The sequence below is a fragment of the Tachyglossus aculeatus genome, chromosome 10 (genome assembly GCF_015852505.1).
Source record: "Tachyglossus aculeatus isolate mTacAcu1 chromosome 10, mTacAcu1.pri, whole genome shotgun sequence".
Lineage (NCBI taxonomy): Eukaryota > Metazoa > Chordata > Mammalia > Monotremata > Tachyglossidae > Tachyglossus > Tachyglossus aculeatus.
Window position 1 is genome coordinate 53334626 of NC_052075.1, and position 11511 is coordinate 53346136.

General features: G+C 67.5%; 1 protein-coding gene across 1 annotated transcript in view; it reads right to left on the reverse strand.

The window, feature by feature from the left end:
- The window catches only part of KMT2D (lysine methyltransferase 2D), a 32131-nt gene extending 20620 nt beyond the window's left edge, over nt 1–11511 (reverse strand). The window contains 21 exon segments of the mRNA XM_038752039.1: nt 23–253; nt 332–379; nt 477–586; nt 752–916; nt 1104–1285; nt 1517–1621; nt 2242–2352; nt 2541–2654; nt 2841–3548; nt 3714–3916; nt 4031–4150; nt 4370–4518; nt 4741–4937; nt 5148–5262; nt 5348–5513; nt 6198–6360; nt 6456–6565; nt 6671–6891; nt 7050–7176; nt 7421–7506; nt 11389–11511. Of these exon segments, the coding sequence (XP_038607967.1) occupies nt 23–253; nt 332–379; nt 477–586; nt 752–916; nt 1104–1285; nt 1517–1621; nt 2242–2352; nt 2541–2654; nt 2841–3548; nt 3714–3916; nt 4031–4150; nt 4370–4518; nt 4741–4937; nt 5148–5262; nt 5348–5513; nt 6198–6360; nt 6456–6565; nt 6671–6891; nt 7050–7176; nt 7421–7469 (3394 nt within the window). The 5' untranslated portion in view covers nt 7470–7506; nt 11389–11511.

Consider the following 11511-nt stretch of genomic DNA (forward strand, 5'->3'; position numbering starts at 1 on the left):
ACCTCCTCCTCACCCCACACACCTTCCGCCTTGAGCAGCTCCTCACTGTCCAAGTCACAGTCCTTCTTGTCGTCGGGCCCAGAGGGGTCCGGGAGGTCGGGGGGCTCAGGCCCATCCAGCCCCCCATCGCCCAGGGTGCCCGGTCGACCACGCCGCTGGCGTCGCTTGTGCAGGGGCGACATGGCCAGGTTCCGCAGGACGGCCCTGCCCGTCTCGGTCAGCCACACGCCCTCCAGGCGGAAGTATTGGGGCTCTGGGGGCGAGGGGGAGGGGTCAGCCTCGGCCGCCCCTCCAGCAGGCCCCTACCCTGAGCCTGGCCTACAGAACTCACCTGGCTCCTTCACCTTCATGGGCACCAGTTCAGGGGGTGTAACGGGCACTAGGGGCAAAGGGAGGGGAGACAGGTGAACAGCTTGCCCACGCTGTGCCCAGGACGTCCCCTCGCCTCCGCCACCCACGACGGGCCGGACGCTCACCCACGGGCTTCACCACGTAGGGCTGGCAGGAGCCACAGTCAAAGCCGTCGTCAGCTGCTTGTTCCACCTCCTCCTCAGTGAGCAGGCTCTCACAGCTGGCGTGCATCCACCTGTGGGGCCGAGGGGACATCAGGCCGGGGAAGGGGTCCGGGACTCGACCGGGTGGGCACGGAGGAAGCAACGTGACAAGGAGTCTGTAGTATGGGGTTGCTGGGGCACGGGGCAAAGGGGCCGGGAGAGTGTTGAGGAGTCGGGAAAAGAAGGGGCCCCCTTACCGGTCACAGTGTCGGCACTGGATCAGCAGGTCCCCCTCCACGTAAGGGGCGCGGCAGACCGGGCAGGTGGCCAGGCTGGCACAGGGGCCACAGTGGGTGTAGCTGTTCTGCCACTCGCAATGAAACCCGGGCGAGGCAGCCCCGCACTGCACACAGCACACACACCTGGGCCGGGCAGAGGAGAGAGCATGGGGTCAGAATCAGCCGCTCCCTCCGATTGGGACTCTCGGCACCCCGGCCGGCCCCGCCTGGGACCACCCCCCACCAGGTCCCCACAGACACTTCTAAGCGCAGCACCCTCTGGAGAGGCCCGGTCACCCCGCGGCTGCCAACCCCTGCCCCCCGGGCTCACCACTTGCACTTCCAGCCACCCTTGGGCACATTATGCAGCGGAGGGTCCAGGCAGTAGGTGTGATAGCTGATGTCACAGTCATCGCAGAGCAGCAGGCGGGACGGGTCGGAGGCCTGGCCGCACACCTCGCACACGATGCACTCCACGCAGCGCCAGCCCTTCAGCAGCATCACCTTCGTGACCTGGGGACGGACAAGCGTAGGGAAGGACTGACTGACACCCACGCATTAGTCTGGACCCGCAGAGGCCAGAGAGGTCCTGGAGTGGGGGGGGGGGGGGGGGGGGGGGGGGTACCCCTGGGGTGGGGAAGGAGATGCCCTTAAGTGGGTTAGAGGGGTGGGAGGGGGTTTGTTCATCAGGACCTGGGTAGGGGCCCCCAGCCCACCCCTGGGGAAGCGGCCGGCCCCACCCACCTTGCTGTTGACGCAGTACGGGTGGTAACACTGGGAACACTGGGAACACGCCAGCAGGTGACCCTCGGCCCCACGGCCGAAGCTGCCGCACACGACACACATGTCCTGGGGTGCAGACACGGCGCCATGGGCGGTCAGCCCCCACCCTCTTCTCTCCCCGCCACCCCCACTCTCTTCTCCGCTCTCCCTTCTTCTTTTCCCCCCACCCAACAGGCCTAGTGGCCAGAGCTGGTTTAAGCCCATGAGGACTCCCTAGGGGAGGGCAGGGTAAGGAACTCTGACAGCAAAGGCAGAGAAAAGAGAAGACAGGAAATGAAGATGAAAGGGTAGGGAAGAAAAAGAGAGAAAGGAAATGCCTATAACCTTTTTTTTTTCCTGGTATTTGTCAAGCGCTTACTAGGAGTTAGGCACTGTACTAAGCACTGAGGTAGACACAAGATAATCAGGTTGGACAGAGTCCATGTCCCACGTGGGATCTTTTTCCAGGTAACTTAGGCAAAGAGAAGTGACTTGCCCCAGGCCACAAAGCAAGCAAATGACGGGCCAGAATTAGACCCCAGGTCCTTCCGAATCCCAGGCCCGTGCTCTAGCCACCAGACCTCCTGCTCTGACCCCAGAAACAGCCAAGAGAGGTTATGTATGCCAACCCCAATCCCACTCCAAAACACACACACGCACACACGCACTCGAATGAACGTCCCACGCTCGGCCCGCAGGGCCGGTACCTGCATGAGGACGAACTTGTCCGTGTTGGAGAAGAGGACGACGGTGTTCTGCATGGTGTCATCATCATCGTCCTCCTCCTCCTTGCTGGGGGAGCTGTCCGTGTCGGCCACCTGCAGCAGGGAACATGGGCAGCGGCTCAGACACAGGGACCGCACTGCGGGGCCGGCGCCCCAACTGCCGACCGGTTTAGGGGAGCCAGGCGAGGGAGAGGGGGCCTGTTGGCCCCCAGGGCCCAAAAGAGGGGACAGCTGACTTGGGGGCAGGGGCGGGGCTGCGGTGGGCCGGGGCCGCTCCTTACTACCAGAGTCTCCACGGAGGACGCTGTGGACTTGAGCCGGGCGCGTCCTCTGCCCCGTCCGCTGTGGGCGCCTCCCCGGGGGCGACGTCTTCCCGGGAAGCTGCTGCTGCGGCCCTGGGCGAGGGAAGGCAAGGGTTACCGGGGAGGGGCGGGGGGCAGGGTGGGCCGGGGGAGAGAGGGGTGGGGCAGGGGGCGGAGCCAAGGCTCCACTGACCCTCCCCAGAGCGGGCCGAGAGGTGGGGGGGAGCGGGCGCGATGGAGGGACAGAGAGACATCCAGTCTGCCGGGGTCCCCACTCACCTGCTTGACACGGGAACGGGCAGGGGAACTGCGGCGGCGGCTGCCCCTATCGCCGTCGGCCTTGCCGCCCGCCCCTGATCCCGGGCCTTCGGCGGGAAGCGAGTCGTCTGTCTCGGGCAGCGAGTCGGTGCAGAGGCGCCCGGAGCCCTCGTCCCGCGCCAGGCTGGCGTCTGTGGAGGCACCCAGTTCCATGGACAGTGAGCCGCCGCCCTCGGGGTCCGGCGAGCCCAGCAGGGGCTCCGAGCCGGGGAAGCTGGCGCTGGCGTCACCCTGGCTCAGGTTGGAGATCTCGTTGACGATGTCTGACTTGATGAGAGCGGGTGGGGTGCGAGCGGGCACCGGGCCAGGCTCCTCGGGCTCTGCTGCCGCACCACCGTCCACGTCCACGGGTGTCCTGGGCTCCTCGGCATCCGGCCCGGGGGACGCCCGGGGCTCGCCGGCCTCAGGCTCCGCGGAGCTGCTGGGCTCAGCCGCTACCACTGCCGTCTCCTCCTCCTCCTCCTCCTCCTCCTCTTCTTCCGCCGCCCCGGTCAGGTGGGCGGCCCCCTGGCCCGGGGCGGGGCTGGGGGCCGGGGAGCCCGGGGAGGCCGGGCTGGGGCTAGTCCCAGCGGGCTCCGGGGCTGGGTGCTCCAGTTCCATCTCCATCTCCGGCTCCATCGCCGGGGCCGCCTCCTGGACTCCAGGCCGTTCGGGAGACCGGGGCTCCGGCTCCAAAAGGTCCGGCGGGGAGGGGGCTGGTGGAGGGGACCGCTGCGGGGTGGGGGGCTTGGGTGGGGACGGAGAGGCCAGCTCCAAGAGCGAGGGAGCGGGGGCGGGTGCAGGTGAGGGCGGGGACGGGGAAGGGGAAGGGGAAGGGGTCAGGGCAGCAGGGACCAGGGGCTCGGGCTCGGGGCTGCGGATGGCAGGTGGCGGGCTGATGGGAGTGTCCAGGATGGGGGCGGGCGGCGGGGTTCCAGGCTCCCTGGCTTCTTCGGCCTCCAGGAGCTCCATCTGCTCCGCTGGGGGGGATAGGGCAGGTGGGGCCACGGGAGGAGTGCCCGCACGCACAGCAGGGGAGAGGGGTGGAGGAGGAGGATCTGTAAAGGAGAAGTAGACGGGCCCTCTGAAACAGCCAGTCGCAGAGGGTGGCAGGGCCTGGTCCGCCGAGTCGACCAGGGACGAGGGCCAAGGCCCTACGCCCACATCCTCACCTGGCTGAGTGAGCTGAGGCAGAGGGGGTGGCTCCTCGGCTCGGGGCAGAACCTCCAGTGGCATCTCCTCCTCTTGGGGGGTGGGCTCTGAAGGGGGGTCGGCCAGGCCCCCCGCGTCCCCTGTGGGCACCACCAACTGAGCCCAGCTTCCCTGGAGCTCTGGCGAGCCCTCAGGGCACGGTGGCGGGGCAGAGGCGGGGGGTGGGGGGGAGACAACGCAGAAGACTTGGAGGTTGGGGAGAGAGGAAGCCCCCGAACAGAGCCTCGTCTAGTGGGGTGCCCTCTCTGGGGGACAGGGGAAGACGGCCCCGGGGAGGAGGGGGAGGAAGTGGAACTTACCGGGAGGGGTGTCCTCCTCTTGCGGATGCCCCAACTCTTCGGGAGGGGTGGCGGCCAAGGCCTCCGGCGGCTGCAGACACACAGGGTCCGGGGTAGGGGGGTCGGCAGGGGCGGCAGCCTGGGCACCACCACCGGCTTCAGGGGAGGATCTGCAGGAAGGGCACACAGATCCTCTAAATCGCCTGCCCCATTTAAGGAGAGAGCAACAGGCGGGACCGCTCAGAGGCCCATAGGTTCCACCCGATGCCAACCCCCGTGCCCAAGTGGGCCCGCCCTGTGCCCGAAGTCTGCCCCCCATGCCTCAGTCCTCCTCTCCCTTCCTGCATTGCCCTCCCACCAGCTCTGCACCCATCCCGGTCTCCCCCACTCACTTGCTGCTGCAGTCAGGAGTGGGCGGCCTGGGTTCGGGGGGGTCGGGGAGATCCTGGGCACCGGACAGCGGCTGTGGCGAGGGTGGCTGCCGTTGTCGCTCCTGGCAGCGCTCGCACAGCGAGTAGTTCTCGAACCACCGACAGTCGGGCCCCAGCTCGGTCGGGCCCGATCCGCACACCCGGCACTGCCGGCACGTCTTTGGGAGGGAAGGGAAAGACCAGTGGGCATCGGGAAGCGGGGAGCGGGCCGGGAGTCGAGAGGAACCAGGGCAGGCTGCGCCTACGGGGAGCCGGAAGGCTGAGGGTCCCAGGCCGGAAGCTGCCATGGAGATGTGGGACGAACGGCGCCTGGAGGGCGAGGACCCAAGGGCCGGAGGCTGCCAGGGGGTGGGGAAAGAGGTGCTTACCCGGCACTTCCAGGACTCGGGGGGCAGGCTGCAGACAGCCGGAGTCAGGCAGAAGGTGTGGTAGCCTTTGTCACAGGTCTCACAGACCAGCATCTTGGAGTCGTCCCCAGGCCTCCTGCGAGCGGCAGAGGACACCGGGCTCGGTCCGAGACCCCACCTTCCTGCCCCGCCACCGGCCCCACCCGGCACAGGCCTCCCACCTGCAGGTTTGGCACACTTTGCAGTCGGGGCACTGCCAGCCGGCACGCTTGCGGGCGGTCAGGACGGTGTCCAGGCAGGCGCCGTGGTAGTGATGGCCGCAGCTGGTACAAAACAGGAGGTCCCGCAGCTCCCCCAGCCCATCACACACCACGCAGCGGGCATCCTCTGGAGGGGCAGGGGACAGCCAGGTCACCGCCACGGGGAGGTGGGGGGGAGGGTGCCCAAGGGGCCACAGCCCGGGCTCCCCGATCCTGCCCCAGGTTCCATTGGAGAGGGGGAGGGCTCATCCAGGGACAAGGCCTGGGGCCTCCAATCCCCCCCAAGCTATGGCCAGCCAACCCCCAAGTCCTGCTGGGGAGAAGGGTGGAGGGGGGTGAACCCGAGAGAAGGGGTGGGGGAGGGCTCACCCAGGGGCACAACCTGGAGTCCCCCCATCTCCCCTCAAGCTCCAGCCCAGCCAACCCCCGAGTCCTGCTGGGGAGAGGGAGGGTGAACCCAGGGGAAGAAAGGGAGAAGAGGAGAAGCAGAGGGGAGGGCTCATTCGTATATTCATTCAACTGTATTTATTGAGCACTTACTGTGTGCGAAGCATTATACTAAGCACTCACCCAGGGGCACGGCCTGGTGCCCTCCCATCTCCCCCAAAACTGCAGCCCAGTCAACGCCCAGGTCTCACTGGGGAGAGGGAGGGTGAGCCCAGGGCGGGGTGGAAGGAGAGGGGAACAGGAAGCAGGAGGACAGGCTCACCCCGGGGCCCAGCCTGGGGTGTCCCACCCTCCCGGCACCAGCCCAGCCACCCCAAAGAGTCCTGGGTATTTGGGGGCGGGGAGGGCACGCGGGCAGGCTCACCCAGGGGCACGGCCTCAGCCCCATGCTCGGGGCACAGGAGCTGCAGCGTTTTCATGGACTGGAAGGAGCCGCTGGCGGCCGCGCAGGGAAAGTGGTAGAGCCGTAGGCAGCCGGGTGAGCGGCAGGGGATGGAGGCACCGAGCCGGGCGCAGTGGGAGCAGCGCTATGGGCAACCAGCCACCTCAGTTCCAGCCCCTGCCGGGCCCCACCCCCCCCGGCCCTGCCCCCACCTCCCTCCCCGGCAGCCCCCGGCCCCACCTGGGAGGTCCCGGAGAAGACGGCCTTGTCCACTCCCTGCAGGTCGGGCCCCTGCTGCCCCTGGACCCCCGCCGACCAGGCCGCACACCAATGGTGAGCCCAGCAATGCCCTGGCGTCACGGCGGGGACGAGAGGACCGATTAGTGGGGAGGACCGGGCCCCAACCCGGACCGCGCCCGGCGCCCCCTGCCACCCACCCCGGCCCCGACACTCACCCCCCGGCTCTCCCAGCTGAGCGGGCGTCAGGCCCTCGGGGAAGCCGATCCTAGAGAGGTCGTCGCCCGGCAGTGGGGGTGGCTCGCCGGGCCCGGGGCCCCCAGGTGGAGCGGGGGGGCCCCGTGGCCAGTCAGGGGGCAGCTCGAAGCGACGGAGCTCGCGCTGCCCGTGGAGGCTCCGCTCCCCGCAGTTACAGAGCGCGCAGTGCCGGGCCGGGCCTCTGCGGCAGGCACACGGATGGCCGTCAGCGATCCCGCCTCCCCGCTCTCCCTCGCTTCCCCAGTCCCACTTGTCCCCCGGGTTCCCCGCCCGCCTCCCCTCCTGCCCCAAATCCCATCAGGCCCCTTCCTCCCGCCGAGCCCTCCCTGGGTTTGGTACCTGCTCTCTTGCGGGGGTTCCTGGGGCTTGGGACTCCCCGGGCCAGGGGGAGAGTTCCCCGCTAAAGGCGGTTTGGGGGGATCCGGCTCGGCCGGACCCGGCTCTTCTGAAGCCGCTGGGCCGTCGGCTGGACATACAAACAGGGCGTCACCCACCAGTCTGGAGGGGGGCCCCCGACCCCCCTTCCCAGCAAGGACTCACAGATCCCCAAGTGGGAGTGGAGGGAGAGTTTCCGCTGCCGGTTCTGGTCCACAGGACAGGGCCCCGGGCCCTTCCACTCCTCCTCCCAGGGGGCTCATTCCCACCCCCCGAGCCTCGGGGAGGGTGTCACAACCACAGCCTTGGCCGAGCCCGGCCCCAGCTCCACTCACCCGCCGGCTCCGAGCCTTTGTCCTCACCGGGCGGCTTCTGGTCAGCCATTCTGGCCTCCAACTGGGCAATGCCCTCCCGGGGAGACCTGCTGGCACCAAAAGGGGGTGGTCAGCATGAGGCGATGCCCGCTGCCCTCTGGCTTGAGTGGGCACCCAGGGCCCCTCGGCGGGCTGGGAGGAGCCGTCCTGACCGGTTGAGTGCCGACAACGAAGCTCCCGCTGCCCTCGTCCCTTCCCTCCTCCCGGGGGTGGGCTGGGGGGGTCACAGTCCCCTCGAGCGGAAGAGGGTGGAGAGGGAGGTGGGAAAATACCCAGGGGCAGCACTGCCCGAGCCCAGCTGCCCTAACTGACCACAATCCCTCCCCTGCCCCTCCAGGGGAACCCCCAGGATGGGGAGGGGCGAATACCCTCCTGGTTCCAGGTAAAGCCCCATTCCACACCTTCCCCCTGCCTCCAGGGCCCCCGACCCTCCAGACGCGCCATCTCTGCACACAGAAGTCCTGGGAGTCGCACGCGGCCTGGGACCTCCAAGCAATCACTGTCGCCCCTAGCAACGCTAACCCCCTTCCTCCTCGGATGCCCCCGGAACAACTGGGCCCTGGGAGCAACTGAGCATGTGCAGGCGGGCCGAGCTCTGGGCATGCTGGGAGTTGTAGTCCCTGGAAGCACACCACCCCCTGATGCTGTTGCGGCTGTTTTCCCCTTCTGCCCCATGGATGGTGGGGTGGAAGGAGGAGGAGGCAAGCGGAAGAGAGTGGGAGGAGATTGGCTTTTGGCAGGCTTACCTGGCTACTTTGGGGTACAAGCTGCTCTGCCCCACCGAAGCCCCAGGGGAAGGTGGGGAGGCACAATTCTGCACACACACACACACACCCCCCGCCACAACTCTTAGGGGACATTGTACAGTCCAAGCCCATGGGGACAGGGAGCTCGGGCCTGATCACCGTTGAACATGACGGTCATCCGGGCCCAGGGTCCAACAAGGACACGGGCCCAAGGCCTGATTACAAGGGGGTGAGTGCATGGGGGTGGGGAGGGCTGGACCCCGTGCCTGGAGCCAAGAAGCACCCCCAAAATGGAGTCAGGAGACATGGGGGTTCCTTGAGGAATGGACCCCAAGCAACTGCATCACCAACACAGCCTGCCTCTCTCTAGATCTGGCTTCTCTCACACGCTGTGGTGAGCTCAGGATGGAGAAGGGACCATCCCCGGCACCCGGGGACCCTCCTCTGGGTGAGGGACCTCCACTGCTCTCAGTGCCCCAACTCTCTCCTTCTCCTCAAACCCCTGCCACTTGCCTCCAGAAAGCCCCTGAAAGTTGGCCATGGAGTAAGCCCCCAACTCCCGCCCAAGCCCGGCGTGCCTGTTTATTGTTACACTGTCCTCTCCCAAGCGCTTGGGACGGTGCTCTGCCCACAATCAGCACTCAATAAATATGACTGAATTAACCCCACTGGCCCCCCGATTGCAGCAACCCAACCACATCACCCTGGAGCTTCAGAGAATTGGGACATACAGGGATGAGAGTTTGGGGAGGAGATGCCATGAAGAACCTCGATTCTTGCCGGGAGCAGGAAGCTTGTCAGCGTCACCCTTCCCTCCGGCCACCTCAACCCCAACAGTGGGGATGGGAGAGAGGAGCGGCCGGGGGTAAGGACGGGTAGGGCGCAGGGCTTTAAAGTTTCCCCTCTGCATGCAGGACCGTCTCACCATGGAGTCCCTGCCCACTCTCACTCGAACCTTGGCCCAAGGGAGCCGCAGACCCATCGAAATAAAACCCGAGTCCGAGAAGAGCGGGTGGGAGGGAGCCGCCAACGGGGCAAATTCCTGTGCCCTCCCCCAGCCCCGCCGGCAAGAAGCCCGGGTGCCGCTGAGGTAGGGGGGCGGGGGGCGGGAAGCCAGGGCTGGAGAAAGAGTGACTGTCCAGCCTTCCCAGCTTCTCCCCAGGTCTGGGCTAACCCCGACCCAACAGTAGGCCAGTGGCGGGGGGGGGGGGTGGGGTCCAGAGATTCAGGAAGGATGGATGGGAGCCAGCATCTCCAACTGCCTGTCAAACCTCCGAGTTCTGCAACAGTGGCAGTGGAGGGACAAGACCCTTCAAGGCCTCAGGAGTCCCGACTCCCAGTCCTGTTCTCCACCCCTCTCTCCTCCGGGCAAGTCAAACGAGTAACGTGGGGTAGGAGGCCTGAGCCCATCTCAGAAGCCCCCTCAACCTTCCCCTGCCCCACTTTCTTCCCTGTCTCCTTGACTGAGAGCCCCATGTGGGGCAGGGACTGCACCTGATCTGAATAGGGTGTATCTACCCCAGCACTTACCACAGTGCGTGGCACAGAGTAAGCACTTACCAGACACCACATTTACGGTGATTATTCTTTCCACCCCAGCCCCGCTCTTGCTCAGAGTCAAACCCCTGGAGCCCCTAAATTTATCCTGGGAAGAAACCCCCGTTCTCAACCCCAGGGCCATCTCAACCCGACGGTGGGGAAGGGAGAAAGGAGCGGCCAGGGGTACGGACGGGACGGGTAGGGAGCAGGGATTTAAAGTTTCCCCTCTGCACAGGGCCGTTTCACCAAGCAGTCCCTGCCCACTCTCACCTGGGCCAGACCCTCCCGGACCCCCTTCCCCTCTCTGCACGAACTGTGGGTGTCGAAAGGTTAAAACCAGCATATAAGCAGTGAAGAATGAGTGGATGAGGGCAGGGGGGGTGGGTGCCTAGGCTTCCAAGGCCCAGGGTCGGGCAATGGCATCACTTAGGGCAGCCACCCGGCCTTCCCTCCCTCTCCCTGCCCGCCGCCAACCCGGGCTCTGAGCCCCATCTTCCCGGCCGGCGTGGAGGGGGAAATGGAGGTCCGGGGTTGGGGGGGCGGCCCTCGCCCAAGGAGAGGGAGGGAGGAAAAAAAAAGAGAGAGGAGAGAGAGAGAGAGAGGTCGATGTCGTCTCTCTCTTGACGAGGACTTCCTGGTTCCCGGCCCGCCACTCAGGCCCCACCTCTCCGCCCCGCCTCTCCCGTTTTTGGGGCGATGTCCCCCGGGCGGGCCCCGGGCCCGGCAGGTAGCCGTCCCGGAACCCGGGCCCCGCTCTCCCCCCCGGCCCCGGGCCCGGGCCAGCGCTGTGCCCTCCCACTCCCCAACATAACAGGGCGGAGGCCTCCGCGGCGGGGGTGGCTCCAAGGGGGGCGCGCCCGGGGACACCCCACCCCGGGCGCGGGGACCAAATTCGGGCGCCATCGCAACAGGTGCGGGGGGAGGGACCGGGGCTCTGCTCCCCCCTTTCCCGTCCCGAACCCCGGACCCCCCCCCCGGCCGGGGCCAGCTGAGCCTCCCGGGCCTTCGGGGGGCCGCGCGGGAAGGCCGAGGCCGGGTCCCGGGAAAGCCGGAGACAAAGCCATGGTTCCGGGCCCCGTTGTGGGGGGGGAGCCACGGGCGCTCCCCGTCCCCCGCCCCTCCTCGGGCCCGTCCATAATCCCCCGGGGATTATGTTCCCGGGGAAGGGGGCAGGCGGCGACTAGGCCTCTCCGGGGTCAACTGGCTGGGGACGGGGAGACTTTCGGGCCGGCGCCGGGGGGCCCGCCTGCCCTCCAGTCCGGCCTCTGCCCCCGACGGGGTCTCCTGAGGTCAAACCGGGGCGGCACCCCCTGAGCCCCCCGAGGGTGGGTACTGGGGGGAGAGAGGGGATGGAGATGGGGGGGGCAACGTTGCCCCCTTCCCCATATTTGCACGCCGGGAGACCGGGGGCTCGGCCACCCGGTTCCCGTCCCACCTCTGCGTTGGCAAGCCTGCAGCGGGGAAGGGGTGCCCCGGGCATCCCCGTGCCAATCAGGCCCTGTTCAGCCGCACCACTGCAATCCGACCCCCTCCCCTATATACATCCATACGTACACAAACATAGGTACCCGCCCTCAGGCTGCAGCCCTCGGCCTCTCGCCCCCCTCCTCGCCCTGGCGTTTGGGCGGCCCGGGCCGCACTCACCTCTTCACGGGGCGATCCCCAAATCCTCACCCGGTGACATGGCCAGCGGTCCGGCCGCTCCCCGACCGCCCCCCAAGCCGCCCGGGGGGGGCCCGGAGGGGCCGGTAAATCCAGGGCGGAGCG